This window comes from Ursus arctos, unplaced genomic scaffold (assembly GCF_023065955.2).
Source record: "Ursus arctos isolate Adak ecotype North America unplaced genomic scaffold, UrsArc2.0 scaffold_29, whole genome shotgun sequence".
In the NCBI taxonomy this organism is placed as follows: Eukaryota; Metazoa; Chordata; class Mammalia; order Carnivora; family Ursidae; genus Ursus; species Ursus arctos.
In genome coordinates this window covers 7,106,587-7,129,226 of record NW_026622974.1, presented here as the reverse complement: position 1 = coordinate 7,129,226, position 22,640 = coordinate 7,106,587, and the positions used below count along the sequence as shown (strand labels likewise).

Below are 22,640 nucleotides of genomic sequence, written 5' to 3'. Positions count from 1 at the left end.
TGGTTTTATAACACAGAACCAAACTTCCCAGATATGTTTGGAGAAAAAAAAAAATCCCTAAACACTAACACCCTGAAAAATTTCAGATCACAAAATAAAATCCCCAGAGATGGAAATAAATACTGGAGTAAGAAACGGGGTGAGAGGGCTCAATGGGGTCAAGCTGACCATGGCAGAAGGAAAGCACGTTCTCTTTGGGCAGGACCCAGGAACACTCTATTAAACTACTAAGTAAACTTAGTATTTCTGCAAGCTCCTTCAACACTCATGCAGTGTGATATTACCCTTGTCTGCAGAAGCTTGGCTAAGAGGATGCCCACCTCTCTTTCCCCTCTTTGAAGTCAGCTATCTAGGCACTTCAGTCTTTGAGCATCTGTGAGTTAACCTGCAGTGAGTTGCATTTCCCCCATATTGGAGGTTCCAGAGAAGTGACAGAGAGCTACTAAAGGGTCAGACAAGGAGGCTTTGTTCATGTTGGAAACAACAGAGGGAGGAAACTACGCACACTCTGAATAAGGAAGAAGGACAAAGGGACTGCTGGAGGGCATCCCAGAGTGTGGGGCTCTGGGCTTGGGTGTGAGTCCGGCCTGGGTAAGATGGCGGCGTCAGGGGCAGGGAGAGCATGAAGCAAGGATTGCCCTGCCTGAGGCATATAGTTTGAGGGCATATAGGTCATCTGCTTTCAAAAAAGGATGTTGTTTTTGGTACTCAGTTTCTTTATTAAATTATTTAAATAACTTCTTGTCCCTTCCCATTCATGTTAGATTATTTGAGTGAGGAAGATCCCATCTGTCTCACCCCCCCCAATATTTAATAGTCCTCTTTTTCCTATTTTCTTTACTCATATCCTCTAAGTAATGAAACATCATAAATGACTTCTACTGGGCTCTTCCGGATTGTATACTCTAAAGTAGCACTGAGGTGAGCAAAATGTAGTGATGAGTCAAGGTATGGATGACTGTTTACAACCTGGAAGGTAAGAAAGTTGGGGTTCATATGCAAGAAAGTGTGAAGAGGAAACTCTGGTGGGGTCTATGCCAGAATCACAACCATGAGGCACGAAATTCAGCGGGTTGGAACCTAGATGAAGGCTATGCATTCATCACTGGTTGGAAATGGCGTTTGGTGGAGCACCAAGGAGGAGAGAGTGCCAGGAGAGAGGCATATTACACTGACAGCAATGACTCAGCAGAACCACCAGAAGTTCTCAGGTGGCTTAGAAACGATAGCCTCCCTGTGCCCATATTGCAATGTGAATGTCATGCTGTGATGTGCCAGTAGACCGAGCTGCTCCGATAAACAATACCAGCTACTGAAAGTAGTTTTCGCCAAGCACCTGTCTCTGTCTTGAGCCTAGCTGGAGTTTAAATGGTTCTGGAATTGAACTTCTTTCTACATTACGTGTCTGCTCATCCCCAATATCATCCTATGGCATAAAATTCAGATTTCTGAGCCTGCCATTCCAGGGTGTCCACAGTCTAATCCAGTGCTGCCCATCGTCTCCAGTGTTTTTATAGTCTGCATGCTCCATCCAATCTGATTTATTCTGTATCATTGTGAATTCTCAACTCTGCAGCAACACCTCGTACCTTCCCCTCCCTTCTCCACTCCACGTATCCAAGTCTCATCTACCACCCAAGATACTCACTTTCCTGGGACTCTCACTCCCAGCCCAGGGTGACCTCACCCTCTTCTGAAATTCTACAGTCCCAGAGATCAGTCTCACTTACTTGTTACTACACATAATACCTCCTGTTGCCAGTTCACTCTTTCGCCGGTGCATTATATCTTACACCCAATTAGATTTTAAACTCTTAGGGCCATAGACTATATTTTGCAGCCCTTTGTAGTCTCAGATTTCCTGTCTTTAGATGGAGCCCCAATGTTTGCATATTCCTCTAAAAAAGACAAAAGAATTCATATTGTTATCCAAGGAATAAAGCTTAACAGTAGAAACAGTAGTAGTAGTAATCGTGCCAATTAAGAGCCACTCAGGCATTTCAATAAGCTTCTTACTGACATTATTTAAGTAAATCCTTCAATAACACATACTATTACTCACATTTTATATATGGGACAGCTGAGAATTAGTAGAGAAGACAAGAAGTGAGAAACAGATCTTTCCTAAAGAGTGAGAGTTAGATATTTACCATTAGCCATTCATTCCTTTGGCTTAGACTTTGTATTTTTTTGACATGAAAAAATTACTGAGAAGGTAAGCCCTGTAAGGCTTGTTGAAGAGTATGTGGCTCCTCGGAGGGCAAAAGCAGTGATGAGGGGATGGGTACAGTGAAGAGAAGAAGGCAGAAAAACAAGTGGCAGTAGTGGCATTTGAGATAAACATGCCCTTCTTAAAATAACTCATTTGCCTTTCCCTCTTTTCTTTCCTGCTCATCTGAGGTCAACCATTTGTGCTGACTTTCCTGAAACCCACCTGCTCACTCAGCTACTTCAGGCTAGAGGGTCATGTTTTTTTTTTTTTTTTTAAGATTTTATTTATTTATTTGACAGAGATAGGGACAGCCAGCGAGAGAGGGAACACAAGCAGGGGGAGTGGGAGAGGAAGAAGCAGGCTCATAGCGGAGGAGCCTGATGTGGGGCTCGATCCCACAATGCAGGGATCATGCCCTGAGCCGAAGGCAGATGCTTAACCGCTGTGCCACCCAGGCGCCCCTAGAGGGTTATGTTTTAAGTCACAGGTTTACTACATGCAGCAGGGCCCAATCAGTCATTCCAGGACCTGTTGTAGGATCTGACCTCAGTATCTCTTCCTATTTTAGGAGACTATGGTTTGATAGTTTTCAGAATTGGCTGGAACAAACTGCTATTAAACTCAACTGAGTACCGCTAGTGAACATCAAATATTGAGCTCTGCAGGAAATGTATACCTAGAAACTGTCCTCATCCCCTTCACTTCGACATGTTGAGCAGATTCCAAGCCCTTTTCAAACAGCCATTTCTGACATATCCTCATTTCCTCTTCCCCATCATCTGCAAACCACTGATAAGAACAACAGTGAGGAGGGAGAGCAAGGCAGGACAGCGCTCAAGGTTTGCTCGCCCAGCCTGCCGTGCCCTGGCCATGCCCACTTTCTCCGGGACCTGAGCCATTTCCATGCTGTAAAGATCAAACAATTCAGAGCTATAGCTTCTGTTTGGAGCCATGGCCACTGGCTCTTCAGCGTCCCCAAACATCTCATCAGGAAATTGCCACATCTGAACATGAATGCAACCAGGTGGAGAGTCTCATATCCATGAGGATTCTCTTCAGAGAGGGTACTGAAGACAGGAGGGTCTGAAAACATTCTTTAAAAGCCTATTTGAGAAGGAAGGTGAAGAGACCCGTCCCCCAAACCAAATGTAAGTGGAGTTAGTCTGAAAGATAATCTGTGGGAGAAGCTGGAAGAACTGATGGTCCATCTGAGAGTGGAGGAACGGAGAAAAGTGGGGGCGGGGTGGGGTAGGGGGTGGGTCAGTGAAATGCTGCCCCCTGACGTGACTGCTCACGTGACCCTAGAATCTCCATGAAATTTTTGGGTGTGAGTAAATTTTTTTTTTTATAGAAACTGATGGAAAGATGGCATTTTGCAACTGAGTAATACATAGATGGGCCTAGATTCAGAGAAAAGGATGAGGAAGGAAACTACGAATGTGGGAATTGAAGACCTATTTCCTCAAGTGTGTAAGGATTGGGGCATTCTTAGCTGATGCCTGGGTTATATAAACAGGTTTAACATACCCTGGAAGTTTTGTAATAACGCTGTTGATGGTTTCCTAGCAGCACTGCTGGTCAGGATGTTTCTGGCACGTTGGGCTTCATGCAAATTCCTTTGCTTGGCTTGTTCAGCCTGACAGTTGTATTCCAGGGAGGGAGTGATTTTAACTCTCATTACTTCATAACAGTAACCCGAGAAATTCCACTCCCAGAGGAGGAAATCGAAGACAGTTGTTAACCTGGGGCATTTCTTATCCTTCAGTTATGGAAGTGAGCCTTAAAATCTGTTGCTCAAATACCCATTAAAAGAACAATTAGAAATCCAGTAATCCTTTGTATGTTTTTAAGTTGACATAATCATATGGAAACATTTGGTATACTCTTTTATGCTGGCCTTTTTCACTCAACATACTGTCTCTGAGATACATCCATTTTGTTGTCTGTATCAGTGATTCATGTCTTTGGTATTGTTGAATTATATTCATTACATAAATACACCTCAGCTTGTCCATTCTCCTCTTTCTAGAAGTTTCCAGTGTTTTGGATTATGAATCCAATTTCTCTAAGCATTCTCCTACAAGCCTGTTATGATGATTTTCACATTAATTTTTTTTCTTGGATACATTTCTAAGACTTGCTGGAATTTTTAAGTCATAGGGCATGTGTATACATGTATATTTAATTTTATAATAAACTGCCAAACAATTTTACAAAGTAGTTGTACCGTTTTATGCTCTTACGATCAGTGTATGAGAATTCTGGTTGGTTCACATCCTCACTGCCACTGGGTATTGTTAGTCTTTTTAATTTTAGCTGTTCTCGTGGTATGAAGTGATCTTATTTAAGTGCATTTCCCTCATAGCTGATAGAGTTGATTTCTCTTTAATGACCTTATGTGACATTTGTGTGTTACTTTCTGGTGAAATTTCTATTCAAGTTTTTGATCATTTTTAGAGATAGAAATTGTGAGATAATATATTCAGTCTAAATGCATTGCAATTGCATTAAATGTCTAGAGACTACTCAAATTAAAGTTAAAGATTATCAGACTGAATAAAAATATAACTACCTAATGCTTATATATAAGGACACAAAAAAGTTGAAAATATAAGCTTGAGAAAATATATCCATAAATACGAACCAAAAGAAAACGGATATCAGAAAAAGATAAAAAAATATTACTAGAGATAAAGAGTGGCATTTTCTTTTTTTTTTCTTAAAGATTTTTATTTATTTATTTGACAGAGATAGAGACAGTCAGCGAGAGAGGGAACACAAGCAGGGGGAGTGGGAGAGGAAGAAGCAGGCTCATAGCGGAGGAGCCTGATGTGGGGCTCGATCCCAGAACGCTGGGATCACGCCCTGAGCCGAAGGCAGACGCTTAACCGCTGTGCCACCCAGGCGCCCCAAGAGTGGCATTTTCTATTGCAGAAACAGTCCATGTACCAAGATGACATAACATTTCTGAATCCTTGTGCACATAAAAGATAGCCTTAAAAACGTAAAACAAAAACCAAGAGAACCAAAATAAAAATTAAATTCTTTTGAACTGGATGATCATAAAACAAAACATATAAAATCTTGTGGGATGTAAAAAAGGCTGTATTTAGAGGAAAATTAATGGTCTTAAATGCACATATTAGGAAAGAAGAAAAGCTGAGCACCAATTTATCCATCACAATTGTCTTGGGGGTAAAAACAGCAAAGTAAAACCAAAAAGAGGGAAAGAAAGAAAATAACAGAGATAGAAGCAGAAATCAATGAAATTGCAAAGAAATGCACAATAGAGACTACTAATAAAGCCAAATGTTTTCTAAAAAAATAATGTTAGGAAGTTCTTAATGAGAACTGATCAATATAAAAAGAAAAGGCACAATTCACTGATATTGGGCTTAGAAGGGTGGGTATTTTATTGTCTCAGATCATGTAAACATCACATGAACATAATATGAGGATGTTATCTTAACTGATTCCTTATGTAGACTTTGCTAGTGTGAAGAGATGATGCTTCTTTTCTTAAGGAGGTATTCAAGCCAATTTGGCAAATTTTTTGTAGTAAAATAATACATTGGCATTTTAGTTGCTAATCTGATTTTTTTCTTTTTCAGTTTAGTTTGGAAATGTTTGAAAAACCCTTGTTTGAAAAACCCTTGGCAAACCAACCAAGTTGAGTCTTTGCACACGCAAAGCAGAAGACCAGACATTGGCCCCAAATTATTCCAGACAATGGGCAGGCCTGCCGTAGGCCCAGTTGGATCCTTTCTCTTGAATTTTAATGTGTAAATTTCCTCAGTCATATGTGCCTGTAAGATCATGTCTCATGTAGATTTAGGTCCAACACATAGCAGAATGAGTAGAATTGTGCCCGGTGGAAGCAACACAGGTGCAGAAGTGCAGGGGCAGGAAAGAGCACAGTGTGTTCCGGGAAGAGCAGCTTATGCAGCTGCAGAATAAAACATTTGGGGGAGGGGTGCGTGGGTGGCTCAGTCAGTTAAGCATCTGCCTTCAGCTCAGGTCATGATCTGGGGGTCCTGAGATTGAGTCCCGTGTCAGGCTCCCTGCTCAGCCAGGAGTCTTCTTCTCCCTTTCCTGCTCCCCCTGGCTGTGTTCTCTCTATCTCAAGTAAATAAATAAAATCTTAAAAAAAAAAAACAAAAAAACCATTTGGGGGAGTTCTGAGGGGAGAAGCTGGCAGGACAGATGGACTTGGTTCTGGCTGTGAAAGATCTTGAAAGAGACATTTTCCTGTAAATGCTTGGGACCCACTCAAGATTTCCAAACACGGGAGTGACGTAGGCAAACTTGTAGTTCAGAAAGGATGCAAGCTCATTCTTAGGACTTCTCGAACAAATGAATATTATGTGTCACATTTCCTTTCCTAGGTTTAAGTAACATATATATGAAGCCCTCAAAATATTTTTGACTGATTAACAGACCGACAGACTCTCTTTCATAAGTAAACAAGCCAACTTGCTGATACAAAGTGCTGTGGCAGGCCCAGGTCTTAGTTCTCTTCCTGCAGGAGTTTAAAAACAGTGAGGAGATAGTATTTATACACCTAATACAGAAACAAAAATGGACCAAGAGTAGAAGGACATGAATTCTAGAGACATCGCCTCCATTTTAGTTGTTTATAAAACAAATATTTAGGGGCACCTGGGTGGCTCAGTCGGTTCAGCCTCTGCCTTCAGCTCAGGTCACGATCCCAGGTCCTGGGATGGAGCTCGGGGTTGGGGGTCCATGATCAGCGGGGAGACTGCTTCTCCTTTTCCCTCTGCCTGCTGCTCCCCCTGCTTGTGCTCGCTCTCTCTCTCTGTCAAATAAATAAATAAATAAATAAATAAAATCTTAGAAAAACCCAAATATTTAATAAGCATCAATGATGTGTCAGATATCGGCTAAGTTTTAGGTATATACTGATCAGCTAAATAGTTATGGGCTTTGTTCTCATGGAACTTCTGTGTTCAGTGGAGGGTAAAATATCAAGCAATCACCACAATTTATTCAACAACCATGTACTGAGTATCTTATATATACCAGCCAGTGTTCTAGGTGCTTGAGGTGATGACGAAGAACCAGACGGAGATCTGTGCCCACGCAGGGTTTACATTCTAGTGCGAGAAGACAGAAAATAAACTCTCGACAAACGTAAGTAATGTATCACGTCTTACTAGGTGATAGGTATTATGGAAAAAGGAATTAAAAGTCAGGTAAAGGTTTTTAGTAATGAAGAGGGGCTGCAGATACGAGCTGGAATGGGTTGACATTTGAAACAGGACAGAGCGACCTCATTGGCAAGGGGACGTATAAGCAAAGACTTAGAAGAGTTTGGGAAATCGACTGTGTAGATGACACTCGGGGGAAGTGTATTTCAGGCGGAAGAAACAGCCAATGTAAAGATCCTAATACAAAGAGCATTCTGGAATGTTCCTGGCATAGCAATGGAGCCAGATCATTTGAAACACAGTAAGCTGAGGTGGGGGCGGGAGGGTGGTGGGGGTGGAAAGCAGGTGCAGGAGAGGTGGTGCAGATTTGGTAGGATCTTGTGAGTCATTGTAAAGACTTTGACTTTTATTGAGAGCAACGGGGAGCCATTACAGGAGCTTGAGCGGAGCGGACTGACATTTTAATAGGATGACGGGCTTCATATTACAACCTGTAACCAAAACATGATAGGTGTGCCCTGAGGTGGGAAATAGGGGGATCAGATTTATAAAAGATCTGTGTGGTATTAACCTAAGCTTAACCAGCTTCCACTGCCTGGCTGGGTCATGGTGGTGAGGACCCAGGAGCGTGCTGCGTACATATGCCCACGATGTAGATTGTTATTCCTCGGTAATAATGCAGAACGGTATGTAATCCAGTGCCAGATTATGAGTTACACCCCAGAAATGCTTCAGCAGTAAAAGCATGCATCCTCAAAAGAAGCAAGTCCTCCCCTAAAGGGGTGAACATGGGTCCTTAGGGGACCGAAAGCTTTTTCTTTTCCTACACGTAAAGCACAGATATACATACAGTACACAAAAGGATATGTAGTTTATCAGCAGTATTTTCATTTCATGGCAGAAAATATCTGAAAAGGATTCCTTGGGGGTGGGGTGAGAGGGGAGGCTTGTGTGATCAAGAATATAGGTTGGAAAACACTGACTTCAGGAGGGAGCCAGTAGCTGAGATCCCCGAGCTCGAGGTTAGGAAATCACCACTGATATCAGCTCTATCATTAACTCTGTGTGTGAACTCGGACCACTCACCTCCCCTAGAAAGGTTTCACGCTTGTTCCCAAAGTAAAATGAATGTTAGACTAAATGATGCTTTTAGGTTTTCTCTAGCGCTTAAATTATGAGGGGGATTTGAGCTGGGGCTCCACTGAGTTATACACGCCTATGGTGATGCATCAGGGATTTGGACCCATCAAACCTCACTTTTCAATGAAAGATAAAGGGCTAACATCAAGAGCCTTTAAAGTCTATCTCTAGCATCTTTGCACTTACCTATTCTTTGAGCCATCCCCGAAGCCAGAATTCTAGAAATTCTGCTCTAGTTTGCTCCAGGAGATTCCTGGATACAATGTTGGAGCTAAGGGGTCAAGGGAGTGTCGTTAATAAGACGTTCATCGAATGTTTTGTCCAGAGTTGCTTTGCTTCTTAAATTTTCACATGACTTCCAGACATTAAAGTCCCTTCATAATCTATCTGGGTTCTCAGTCAGAGATCCAGGCGCATGGTGTGAGGAAGGGAAACAAGACTTAGCAGAACAGAGCACTCGATTAAAAACAAAGAGCCTGTCTATTTGCGGCATCTGTAGGTGACATCAAACAGGTGGCCCCATGTATTCATGTAGCTCCTTCCTGCTTATCCCAGTTGCCCTGAGGGCCAATTGCACTAAGAAGACCTTTGAATAGTTTATTCTGTGCCCATTAGGGTTTAGTTTTTCTTCCTAGCCTTCCAAATACGGTTAGAAGTCTCTTGACAGCAGAGAATGTATCTTCTCACACATATGACTAGTGCTCAGTGTGGTGTCCTGTCCATAACAGAACCTTGGTGACGGTTTGCTGACTGTAATGATCACATGGATTAAAAGGGAAAATAAAACTCGGGGCGCCTGGGTGGCTCAGTTGGTTAAGCGTCTGCCTTTAGCTCAGGTCATGATCCCAGGGTCCTGGGATCAAGTCCCGCATCAGGCTCCTCCCTCTGCTCTTCTCCCTGCTTATATTCTCTCTGTCAAATAAATAAACTAAATCTTAAAAAGAAAATTCAAAGCCATAAATCTTTGAGTTCTTTCTTTTGGGTCGTCTGTACTGATGTGACTATAGACCAATGCATTTATCTCCTTTTCCTTCTGCCGTTTAATCACCTAGTGGTATTGCCAGATAAGAAATGCAAATGGAATTTATTACCTAACTGGAGCATGTACAACTCATATATCATAGGGTATTGATACTTGCAGAATTGTTTTAGGTAATGAATTCAGCTAGTCATAGATGAGTTACCATTGTGCAGAACAGTTCTCTCCCGAACTGCAGAGAATTCTTGAATGCTGTCAACCTCTTTGGAGGCAATTGGAAGAGGGAGCCCTCTTTAGTGACAAATGGCTAAATATTCAGAATTTCAATGTGTACCAGGAAGATAATTCAACCCCTTGCTAAATCAAAGAGTCTCAGAATTCCTGGCAATGAGGAAAACCCCAGCATTTGCTTGAAACTATGCTTAGGAGTGAAGGAGTTAACTGAGTGTGTAAGCTTTATCTTGTGTCCAATGGACTTGTGGTTTGCTGATGAAAGTCTCTGGTAAATGATTGTTAGAGACCTCTCATTGGTAGCTGTTGCTAGTCACTGTGTTTCAAAAGCTTGTTGATTGCTCTGCAAGGCGGTGCGGCATCCTTTATCCCTTTCTCAATTTCTGATTCATTCAGGTCCTCCTGCGAAAGATCTATCCAATCGATGAACATGAATGACGAAGAAAATAGCACCATCTATGACACAGTCCAGAAGGAACGGATGTATGAGCTTCCAGACCAGCCAGAAGAGGATGAAGGTCCTCTCTATGATAACATCCATGAAGGCCTGCGGGAAAACCATGTCTATGCCACTGAACTGGAAACCCATGACTATGACTCTGTGTCAGTGTATGTGGCTGGGGGTGAGGAGGAGAACTTGACCTCTTCCCAGCCAGAAGCAGCAGACTACCTCCTGCCTGATGAGGTATGCCCTGAGTCCCAGGATCTTCAACCAGCTGAGCGGCAGGAGGACAGGGACATCTCAGTGGAAGAGTTACACTCACCAACCCCGGACCGGAAGCCTGGCCCAGAGGAACCCCAGGAGGATGGAGGCATGATGGGGGAAGACCTGCTTTCCCCCCGAAACTTCACCATCCAGCAGAGCAGGACCTTCTTCACCAGCAATTCTGCTGCTAATGGTTTGGAAGAAAACGAACGAACTTCCACGGATCCTGAGATCAGCCTGTTTGTGAAGGTAAGGGCTGTCTCTGAAAGACACCCCTGCATGGGTGGACGGCCTAATTGGGGTCTTCTTTCGCTCTGCGTGTCCAGGGAAAGATGCAGGATGTCACGGTCCTTGGATCTCAAGACATATTCAAGAGTAGGGCTGGTTAATGAGTTAATGAGTATGAGGTTCACCTCATACTAAATGAGTTAAATGAGTCCGTTCCAGAGTTCCCTCAGAACTGCTCCAAGTATGAGAATTGGAAAGTGTATTTTAATTGTGTGTCTAATCATTGACTTTTATATACCATGGGCAAAGCATGTTTTTTTAGTTCACGTACAAGTGAGCAGAAAATGTGGCTCAAATCCTTACCTTTGTGACAGACATTGAGTATGTTTTCCTGTCTGGTTAGATTTCTTTTGTCAACTTGATTTTCAAAAATGAAACCGAGTCTTGAGAGAGGAAGTCAAGTCAGCAGTCAGCCAGGCACTGGGGGTTTCTTCTTAGCATTTCTAAGGTCACAGATACTTCAGATATAGGGTCAATAAACGTTACCTCTGTCACTGGGCCTGCCCTTTTAGTACCAATATAACTAAAATATCTGATGAAGTGAAGTGATTTCAGTGGTAGTAGTATTAGGACAATAATAGCCAATGTTAATGTTTAATAATTATGATATATAAACTCAGAACTTTGGTAATCTTTGTTTTAGACTGATATTGTGGTAAAGACTATTTATTACAATATTACCCAAACATAAAAAAGCATTTCAGGGTTAGACAAATCATTTTTATGAATCGAGAAGGAAGAACATTTTCCCCCAATATCCACTCCCTGACAATATTCAAATTTACACTTTTCTTAGTATGAAGGCGGAGTATTAGTAAATGCTGCTATTTCTTGCTAATAAAAATGAATCCTCAAAACCCTCAGTTCATGCTTGTTTCTCCCCTTTGTGGTTTCTAATAACTCCAGTAAAATAGACTTTATTTGCTCGTTTAATATATTATTACTTTTTTACTTTTCCCTAGTTGTTCCGTGTGTAAATTGCGTCTCCTCCATTCTACCACAAGGTCTGTAAAAAGCGCCTAGCTGGAGTGTCCGACTCATACTTAGGTACCCGTCAAAACTTGCATGGTATTATGTTGAGATGCTCTGGGGGGGAAAGGGGTATGGAAGACGGGGAGGGAACTTACTGTCAAGAAATGAGCAATGTGGTGCAAGAAACAGACTTGCACGTGGTTAATTTCGGGGAACTAGAGGCTCCAGCTGAGTGCTGTGGATATTCCCGGGGGGAGTGCTCAAGTGTGCAAGAAGGAATCAGGACAGGCTCCACTGAGGAGGTGACTAACGTTCGGACAGGTGCATTCAAGGAGCCTTCCAGCTTCTAAATCCACATCACTGTTATGTTAGTTTAAAAGAAACCAAAAAAACCAAAAATAAACCCCCCCCCAAGAAAACCCCCCACCTAGTGAGAACTTGTAGGTGTATTTTTCTCAGGACAGAACCATCCGTGCCACTGTTTACAACAGACAAGGTGGACCGCTGTCATTATGATCATCGTCGTCATTACGGACACATCAAGACGTTTGTAAATTTGGCAAAGTGTTGATTTCACCAAAAATTAGCCTGCCACTGGTGTTGAACCAAAGAGAAGTAGGAGGAAACAGAAGAATTGGCATCTCCCGCTGGTATTAGCAACAGGAAAAGCTGCTTGATAGGAATGTGCGGCTCTACGTTATTCAAGATCTGTGGTTCCTGAAAGCAAATACTGGCGTTAATGAACTCTTTAGGTTTACATTCTTTTTCATATAATTAACCAAGAGACCTCAGCTCCTGTGTGTGAACTCATTTTAAAGATATTCAGCAGCACTGAATATCTAAGAAGAGTGGTGCTCACAATCCCTGCATCCCAATCACCCACCATCCCCACTGTACTTCTTTACTCTTTGTTGAATGGAAATTATACGCGAAGGCGGGGGTGCGGGGGCTTGTCTGCTTGCATGGGGGTGGAAGGTCTGAGGGTCACCTGCTCAGGCTCCTTCCTCCCCCAGCGCTGGGGTGGGGGGATGGCAGAAGGCTGCAAGCCCTGCATTGGATGGGGCTCAGGTGTGCTTTAGGGCTCATCATCTCCCTAGCAGGGCTTGTTGCCATGGAGTCCTGGGGTGATTGTTCCCCTGAGCTGTTTCGGTGTAGACCACTTGGGATTCGTGGTAACCCATACTCCCTTATGCGCATTTTCAGCTGTTCTAGACAAGCCAGGAAAAATGTCACACAGGTTTGTCACTGTGTGTTCAACCAACATTTTACTGAGGCTCAAGCCATTTCAGGGTGTTGGGCGATTGCTTAATTACGATATATCATTTATTTATTCTTTCAACAGATCATTATTGTGCCAGGCCCTGGGTTTATAACAAAGTTCCGGGTCTCCCGACTTTGCACTGTAGTGGGAAAAGCAACTGACGGACAGATAAGTAAATACAAAATATGCCTGGGGGTGATGACGCCTTCAAGAAACATGAAACTGAGTGATGGGTGTGAACGTGTCCTGTTGCTGCCATAACAGATGACCACACACCTTAGTGCCTTGAAACAGCACAGATCTATTCCCTTGTAGTTCTGGGGATCAGAAATCTGAACTAAGTCTTATGGAGTTAAAACAAGGTGTGGACAAGGCTGTGTTCTTGCTGGAGGCTTGGGGGACGACCTGTTTCCTTGCCTCTTCCAGTTTCTAGAGGCTGTCCTCATTCCTGGCTCCTGGCCCACATCCTATCACCGTGGCTCTGCTGGCTTCTCTCCTCACCCTGCTTTCTTCTGATCCGACTCCTGTTGCGTCCTTCTGATAAGAAGACGTGATGAATTTGGGTCCACCGGGATAATACAGGATAATCTCCATTTTATGATCCTTAATTCAATCACATCTGCTAAGTCTCTGTTGCCACAGAAAGCAACATTCATGGGTTCTGGGAATCAAGACATGGACATACTTGGGAGCTCCCCGCACTGGGACAGAGTGACAGTGAGGAGGGGAGCGAGGAGGCAGCGTGGCTGGAGTGGGGGGAGCAGGGGAGGTAAGGTGGCAGCATGTGAGGCCAGAGAGGTAGAGGCGGGCACAGAGCATGTGGAGGAAGCTCTTTCACTTTTACTCGCAGTGATAAAGGGAGTCATCAAAGCTGGCTGCCATTTTTTTTTTTTAAGATTCAGTTATTTATTTTAGAGGGAGAGCGGTAGAGCATTGGGGGAAGGGGCAGAGGGAGAGAGAGAATCTCGAGCCAACTCTGCACTGAGCGCAAAGCCTCACTCAGGGCTTGATCCCCCAACCCTGAGACCATGACCTGAGCTGAAATCAAGAGTAGGCCGCTCAACTGACTGAGCCAGTCGGCGCCCCCTGGCTGCCTTTATGATGGCCGACTGCAGCAGAGAGCGAGTAGAAGCAGAGAGGACAGCTGGAGGCAGTTGAAAACCTAGGCAAGGTAAGGGTGGATGGGCCAGTGGTGACCACAGTGGAGGTGGTGAGGAATAGGACTGCAATGGCTTTGAGGAGCAAGCCGAAAGGTTCTCCTGATGTGATTTGTAAAGAAAGAGAAGAGCCAGGGTTGACTCTAGGGGTTTTGACCAGAGCTACTGAGTGAATGGTGATGTTATTCCCATTTCACCTCTGGACCTCTTCTCCAGGAATACATGAGCAAGAAAATGTGCTCACGCTCATACACTGTCTTTCCTCCCTCCTCCCTCCCTCTTCCCTTCCTTTCTTCCTTCCTTCTGGCCTTCCATCCATCCATCCATCCATCCATCCATCCACCCATCCATCCCTGCAACATTTACAACATGCTTACTACATGCCAGGTACCTCGTAAGAGAAGAACACCCACATCTTAACTCCAACTGTCTTGTAGGAGAGACAGAGAAGCACAATTCTTGAAGATAATAAAAGGGGAGAAATAACTGCTTCCAGGTAACTCACTGACAGCCAGTGAAAAAAAGGTACCAAGCGAGAGTTCCATATTATAGGAAGCCAAGAGGGGTGGTTGGTTCAGAATTTGCCACATAGGATTGTGAGAATTGTCTATATTTTCTGCTAAAACGGAGGGACCTGTACACATAATTGTGTTTGCATGTGCGCGTATAAGAGAGAGAGAGAGTGAGGGAGAGAGGGAGAGAGGAAAGCAGAAAGAGAGAGAATGAGAGAGACAGAGACAAAGTGGGGGAAAGAGAAAGGAAGAAAGAGAGAGATGTCTGTTATTTTGTTTAATGCAAAGAAAAAAAGGTATTCTGATGATGGTTATTACAAAGAAAAATGGGACAAACGAACACCACTGTCCTGCAGGTAATCTATGCCGCTGATGCTGGAGGCAGGAGATGTCGTGGAGCAGGTTTTGAAGTTGCATAGTTTGAAACCTGGCTTAACCAGTTACTTTCTGTTCAATTGTTTAGCTTCTCTGAGCCTCAGTTTCCTCATTGGTAAAATGGATTTTATAATAGTATGCTCCTCGTAGGATTGTTATGAAGATTAAGTAAGATAAGCCACTTAATTGCTTGGCATAGTATCTGACATATAATAAGCACTCAATATTTATGAGCTTAAATTATTATTTATTGTGATGAATCTGAATCACCCATAAAATAATAATTTTTATTTTAAGCACTGTGCCCTATAGTTAGTGGACATTTAAGGAATGTACCATTAGCTGATTCTAACAGGAACAGCGTGGAGAGACGGTATGCACAGGTTTAGAGAAGGTGATGACCTTGGAGACCTAGGAATGCAGTTTGCACAGCAAACTGGGGGTCTTAGATTTTATCCTGAAGGCAACTGAGAGTGACGTCAGGAGCAAAGCAATGTTTACGGTGATGGATAAGCAAATTAAATAGCGTTTCCATGCACTATGTGCAGACACGTAGCAAACTTCATTTCTTTTTGTTGGTTTGTTTTCTGTTTTGTTTTTGCAAGCTTCATTTCTAAAATTAGTTCAAGCATTTAGATGTAAATTCGTTGTGTAAAATGACTACCTATATATTTTTTGGTAATTTATTCAGTCGACGAACTATCTGGCTATGTCCAGGTATTTGGATTCTTGGCTACATACAGACAAATTTCAGGAGAAAGCTGGGCAGTGTGAAGCTGATTCGTATCTTAGCTGTATGTGCATCTAGTTTTGTTACATTTGGGCTGGACAGTATGCAGATTCAGCACAAAGTTTTTATTGATATTGTTTCAGCATAGTTTCCAGTTTAAAAAAATGTGTTTGTGTGTTCTGTCTCAGCTTGGCTGGACTACTTAAAGATTGTAGCTAGCCCTTAGATGTCTAGAAATGGCTGGAGCCCTGAGAGGTTCTTCCTAGTCCACGATCCCTGGTGTCACTAATAAGGCATGTCAAGTGTGTCCTTGGAAACACTGTGAGAAGAGACAAGTCTGAGCCCGTTGCATGTGTCCAATCGTGCTTTCATGGAACAAATGAAGTTTATACAAAAATGGAGCAATGAGCAGGAGTGAACAAAGATTTCTATTCTTCTCATAATTTCTTCCTAATGAGGGTGCTGGGAACATAATCAAATCCCAATTTTATTCAAAATCATTTTCTGGAGCTTATATGAATTAGTTGGCTTTGTGAGCCAATGCCATCGATCAAAGAGGTCACAGAATTCTAGTGCTATGACATGAAAATTAAAAACCAGAGAACTTCACAAACTTGCCCATGGCTGCCTGCAAATTAGTAGCAGGCTGGGACTTTGGCCTCTAAATCCAGGGTACTTTCCTTTATATTGGCATTCCTAGCCTGGGATGCTGGATGTTCATGGATACGCTTTGGGAGGTTCTGGAACATTCTAAAGGTCTATGCAAATTTTTTCTGTGGAAGATAATCTCAGAAGAGTTCACGAACCCTTAATGTTATTTATCATTGTGATGCGTTCCACTTGCCCTACCTATATCTTTTATGTCCATGTAGGGGGAGTAGAATGTGCTATGAATGGCCCAATTTATTCCTTTTCCTTCCTATGGAGCCGGTTGCTTGGTCTAAGCCTTTTCGTATCTCAAGAAACCTTGTGATGAGGGGCGCCTGGGTGGCACAGCAGTTAAGCGTCTGCCTTCTTCGGCTCAGGGCGTGATCCCGGCGTTATGGGATCGAGCCCTGCATCAGGCTCCTCCGCTATGAGCCTGCTTCTTCCTCTCCCACTCCCTCTGCTTGTGTTCCCTTTCTCACTGGCTATCTCTATCTCTGTCGAATAAATAAATTAAAAAAAAAAAAAGAAAGAAACCTTGTGATGAAACCCTCCCGAAAGAGTAACGAAGGAGCAGTACGTGAATCATTATGGGGATTATGTCAGCTCTGAAAATGAAGGCGATGTGATATTCTGACATAAATACCCATACTAGGATCCACCTGTTTTCTAGGGAAAATTTTGGACATTTTCCCCCAAGGACTGCAAGCTTCATGTCAATGTAGCCACAGCTACCTTGGTGGGCAGTATCACCACTTATACAAACTAAAACTTTTGAGTAACATAGGTTTCTACTTCTTCACTTCCCAATGGTCTAGTCAATTTCGCCTCCTGAATATTCTCTCCATCTTGGCCACCACTGGCCATTGTCATCTTGGCCACAGTTATTCAACTGGTCACTCTGCCTCTAGGCTAATCTCTCTCCCAGGAAACCCCCACATAGTCACCAGCATGGTCCATATAAAGAGCGCATCTGACCATGCCCTGTTTCTAGCCATGCAGTGCTCCCCACTGTCTCCAGGGAAAAGGCCAGAAGGAAGAGAATATATATGAAGGTCCTCGTGCTCCATCAGGCTTTCAGCCAAGACCTACCTTGTCAGCTGCTACTCCCCATTCACTCTTTGCCCCGAAAAGTGTTGACTTGTATTTTACTGCACTCTTCATGCCATTTAAAGACTGGGCTTTTGCTCAAACTTTCGCTCTTAATACTATCCCTTCTGGAGACAACTCACTGTCCTAGAGGTCATCTCTTGTAGTGGCGTCACCTGGCTCCTCCAGGCAGGGCTGGATGGAATCTCCCCTATTGCTGTTCATTGCTCTTACTTCAATGTATCAGTTTTCTAGAGTTCCCATAGCAAAGTACCTCAGACTGCATGGCCTAAACAACAGAAATGTATTTTCTCAACTAAGGTGTCGGCAGAGTTGATTTCTTCCAAGGCCTCTCTCCCTGGTTTATAGATGGTCATTTTCCTCCAGTGTCTTCACATGGTCCTTTCTCTGTGTGTGTCTGTGTCCTAATTTCCTCTTCTTATAAGGACAACCAGTCACATTGGACCAGGGCCCACCTAATGATCTAATTTTAACTTCATTACCTCATTAAGGACCTTATCTCCAAAGACAGTCACATTCTGAGGTACTAGGGATTAGGATTAAACAGATACATTTTGGGAGAACACAATTCAGCCCATAACACTGAATGTTACAATTACCTCTTTATGTCTGTATCTCTCTCTCTCTAGTGTGAACTCTTGCCTTTTATCTATTCTCATATACCCAATCCATGGCTACTTAAATAATGATTGAACGAAGGAAGGGAGGGAGGGAGGAGGGAATGAGCCACCGCCAGGGCTGCTCAGGGCAAGGCAACAGGAGGAAGACTGGTCCCGTGGCTTGCAACAGGGGGGCTTCAAGCCACCATATTAGTTTCATAGAGTCGCTGTGACAAATGACCATAAACTAGGGAGCTTAAAACAGTAGGAATTTATCCTCTTGCAACACTAGAGGCCAGAAGTCTGCAGTCAAGTGCTGGCGGAGTGACACTCCTTCTGCCAGCTCGAGGGGAGAGCTGTTCCTTGCTTGTCCCAGCCTCTGGTGGCTCAAGGCTTGTGCCTCCATCACTCCTGCCTCTGCGCCATCATCACATGGCCTTCTCTCCTGTGTCTACCTCTGTTTTCTCCTCTAAAGATTTTATTTATTTATTTATTTGAGAGAGAGAGCATGAGCGTGGGGAGGGGCAAAGGGAAGCCGACTCCGTGCTGAGCAGGGAGCCCACGTTGGGGAAGGTGCTAGATCCCAGGACCCTGAGACCATGACCTGAGCCAAAGGCAGACGCTTAACCGCCCCAGCCACCCAGGCGCCCCTCTCCTCTTCACTTGTAAAGACTTGTCAATGGATTTAGGACCCTTCCTAATCCAGGATGATCTCATCTCAGGATCCTTAATTTAATTAAAGCCATGAAGACTCTTTTTTCCAAATAATTTACAGGTTCTGGGAGGATCTATCTTTGGGGAGGGAGGCACTCTTCAACTCACGACAGCCCTGCAGGTAGCGATTAGTCGAGTCGAGGCATGGGAACATGGACAGCCGCTCCTGGGGTCCGTAGTTCCACCAAATGCAAGGGGTTCTGTGAGAAGTCTGTGGACTGTTTGTGCCCTCATCTCATTAGATCCCAGACATTGATGAGAATGCCTGGCACGTTCTTAACATCATTCTGAAGCTGGGCAGAAAGCCAATATTCTGAGTGCTTAATTTGATTTGTTGAGCTCTGAAGGAACATTAGAATCGAAGGACTTGAGGAGTCCCACAGCTGTCAGTGTTAAACAGTACAAGGAGCAGCCTGTGGTAACAATGTCACCACAGCTAATGCAATGTGTCCTTGCTCCTGGGCCTGCCTTTGTGTTTCTGCATCCATATAATTGACCAAACACTGCCTGTCAATAGACATAGAAGCCAAACCAAGCACATTAACCAGGAGAAGGTGAGTAGTGTCAACACTGGGGGAGAGAACACCAACTGACCGGGTGGGGGCTGCCGATCAGAATATTGGGGGAGGGGCACAGTGTTGGACTAGCAGACGACAGATCCTTTTCTGGGCTCTGATTTTTTAAAGATTTTATTTATTTATTTGAGAGAGAGAGAGAGAGAGAGAGACAGAGACAGAGCATGAGCTGGAGGAGGAGGAAGAGGGAGAGGGAGAAGCAGACTCCCCGCTGAGGAGAGAGCCCAGCTCTGGGCTCCACCATGACTCTGAGATCATGACCTGAACTGAAGGCAGACGCTTAACCGACTGAGCCACCCAGGTGCTCCTGGGCCCCCATTTTCTAAAGAGTAGCTCACCAGACTGTTAGATCCTTGAGGAAGGGACCACATTTTACTTACCTCTGCAGCACAGTGTCCCGTGGGCTGCTGGACTTGTCACAGGGGCTCCGTAAGTGTTGCTCAGAGTCCAGTGAACCCTCAGGTATCCTTCAGCCACCTAATGGAGTAAGGACCATCCCCTGGAACAAATTGGCCTATTGGATACTTAACTTCTCTGCTTTAAGCCCTGCCCCTTGTCAATGTGATCAAGTCCACCCTTGAGCATAACCAAGATCTTAGCCCTGCCCCAACAACCTAACGGCCTCTCTGGTCCCATCTCCCTCCACATCGTGCCTCATTCATTACGCCCCCAGATTGCCAAGCTCCCTGCAGAGTGGACGCTGCTCTGCCCCTCCTAGCTTGGCCCACGCTGACTCCTCTGTCTCTAGCATTTCCTCTCCTCTGTCAGCTGACCAACTTCTCCTCATCTTTCTGGACTCATTTCACCTGCGAAGCCATTTCTAAACCCCCAGGTGGTTCTATGCGAGATGCCCTTAGTGCTTACCTCCTTCTTAGCATGTGTCACCTAACATTTCAGTCATCCAAGTACGGCTGTTCCTCCCTGGTCTGAAAGCACCGCGGGGAAAGCATTCTGGCCACATCTTACTCCCCTGTGTAGGTATACCCGCTGTTAGCACGGAGCCCGGGCTCATAAATTTTGGTCAAATTGACTGAAACTGAGCACTTATGGGAAAAGCAGTTAAGTTCTTTTTTTTTGGAGAGAACACTTAGTTGTGTATTCTGAGAAATGTGGTCAGCATTAAAGCAAAGGCCCTTACGTCCCCGCATCCACTGATATTTGACTTTGAGGTGGGGGTGGGTGGCTGGTGAGTCCTGATGAGACGCCAGCTGATATAGGGGGAAGAAGCAATGGGGAAATTCATATTTACCGAATGTTTACTTTGAACCGGGCTCCGTGCTAAGTCAGCCTGCTCTCCTGGTATTATCTCCGTAATAAGGCTTAAGAGCTGGGTCCCCATCTGGATTCTGACACTGACTGTGCAATGTTAGGGAAGTCACATGTACTCTCTGGGGCTTAGATGTCTCACCTATAAAACAGATAGTTGTAGGAGGTAAGCCTGAGAACCCCCACTGGCTTCTAACCTGCTGTGCCTGGAACTTCATTCTACCCTGCAGGAAAACGACCTCCACCCCACAGGGACCCTCTCTTAGTCACAGTGTAAGTTTATATTATTGCTATGCTCTGAAGTAAATATTGAACATACTCTCAGGCAGCCCCGTGATTTTTAAAATAGGGGAAGGAGGAAATGATGAGTAACGAAGAGAGATGTTCACACATAGAAAGAGGATTTTGACTCAAATCATACCAAATAATAGCAGGTTTTGGAACTTTACTGACTTTTCTCCCCCTTTACATAGGCTTATTATTTGCATGGTTCAAAATTTGAAAGCTACAAAAGAGAGAGTCTCTCCTCCGTCATAACCCCTCAGATACCCCGTTTCCATTATGAAGCAGTTCATTCTCAAAATTTCACATATATGCTTGCTTCCTGAGATATTTTGCGACATTCCAGCGTATATATGTGTGTTCAATATTTAAAATTCTCTCCTTTTTTCCCCTCTTATTTAATACCTAACAATATTACCATATACCCTATTATGTATCATGCTTCTTTGGGGCAAATTTTATTGGGATATAATTTGCATACATCTAGCCATTTGAAACGTACCCTTCAGTCAGTTTTGACAAGCGTGTTCAATTGTGTAACAACCGCCACGATCGTGATGTAAGACATTTCCATCACCTCAAACAGTTCGGTCCTGTTCATTTGTCATCAGTCTCCTCCCAGCCACGCTCCGACTCCTGGAAACCACTGCTCCTCTTTCTAACACTATAGTTTTGCCTTTTAGAAAGTACGTACATGGAGTTAAACTCTGTAATCTTTTGTGTGCGGTTTCTTTCACTTAGCATTAAGCTTTCTAATTCATCCATGTTGGCATATCGACCAGCTGTTTGTTCCTTTTTATTACTAAGTAGTGTTCCGTGGTGTGAGGATACCACAACTTGTGCGTGCATTCGCCAGTTGATGGACACTTGGGTTCTGTCTCTGTTTGGGGCTATTATAACAAAGTGGCTATAAACACGCACATGTAAGCGTCTGCATTGATTATGTTTTCCTTTCTCTTGGGCAAATACTTAGGAGTGGAATTACTGGATCGTATGGTCAGTGGGTATTTCATCTTATCAAAAACTTTCAAATTATTTTCCAAGTGACTGCCAGAATTTGTATGAGACTTCTACTTGCTTTCTTTCCAGTACTTGGTATTTTCAATCTTTTCAGTTTTAGGCACACCGGGAAATGTATAACGGTGTTTCCTTGCAGCTTTAATTCACATTTAAAAAAACTTTAATCCGGGGCGCCTGGGTGGCACAGCGGTTAAGCGTCTGCCTTTGGCTCAGGGCGTGATCCCGGCGTCATGGGATCGAGCCCCACATCAGGCTCCTCGGCTATGAGCCTGCTTCTTCCTCTCCCACTCCCCCTGCTTGTGTTCCCTCTCTCGCTGGCTGTCTCTCTCTCTGTCAAATAAAAAAAAAATTTTTAATCCTAGTATAGTTAACATACAGTGTTATATTAGTGTCAAGGGTACAATATAGTGATTCAACACTTCCATACAGAAACCAGTGCTCATCACAACAAGTCCCCTGCTTAGTCCCCATCTCCTATTTCACCCATCCCCCACCCACCTCCCCTCTGGTAACTATCAGTTTGTTCTCCATCTATTACTTGGTTTGTTTCTCTCTCTCTTTTTTTTATCCTGTGTTTGTTTGTTTGTTTCTTACTTTCCACATATGTGTGGCTTATATCACTCAGCATTATACTCTCAGTCTTCACCCATCTTGGTGCAAATGGCAAGATCTCGTTTCTTGTTTATGACTGAGTAATA

At 43.8% G+C, this 22,640-nt stretch overlaps 1 protein-coding gene across 1 annotated transcript in view; it reads left to right on the top strand.

The window, feature by feature from the left end:
* Positions 1–10,110: 10,110 nt before the first annotated feature.
* The window catches only part of CLIC5 (chloride intracellular channel 5), a 153,564-nt gene continuing 141,034 nt past the window's right edge, over positions 10,111–22,640 (top strand). The window contains exon 1 of the mRNA XM_026507325.4: positions 10,111–10,685. Coding sequence (XP_026363110.4) covers positions 10,155–10,685 — 531 coding nt within the window. The 5' untranslated portion in view covers positions 10,111–10,154. The remainder of the gene's footprint in view (positions 10,686–22,640) is intronic.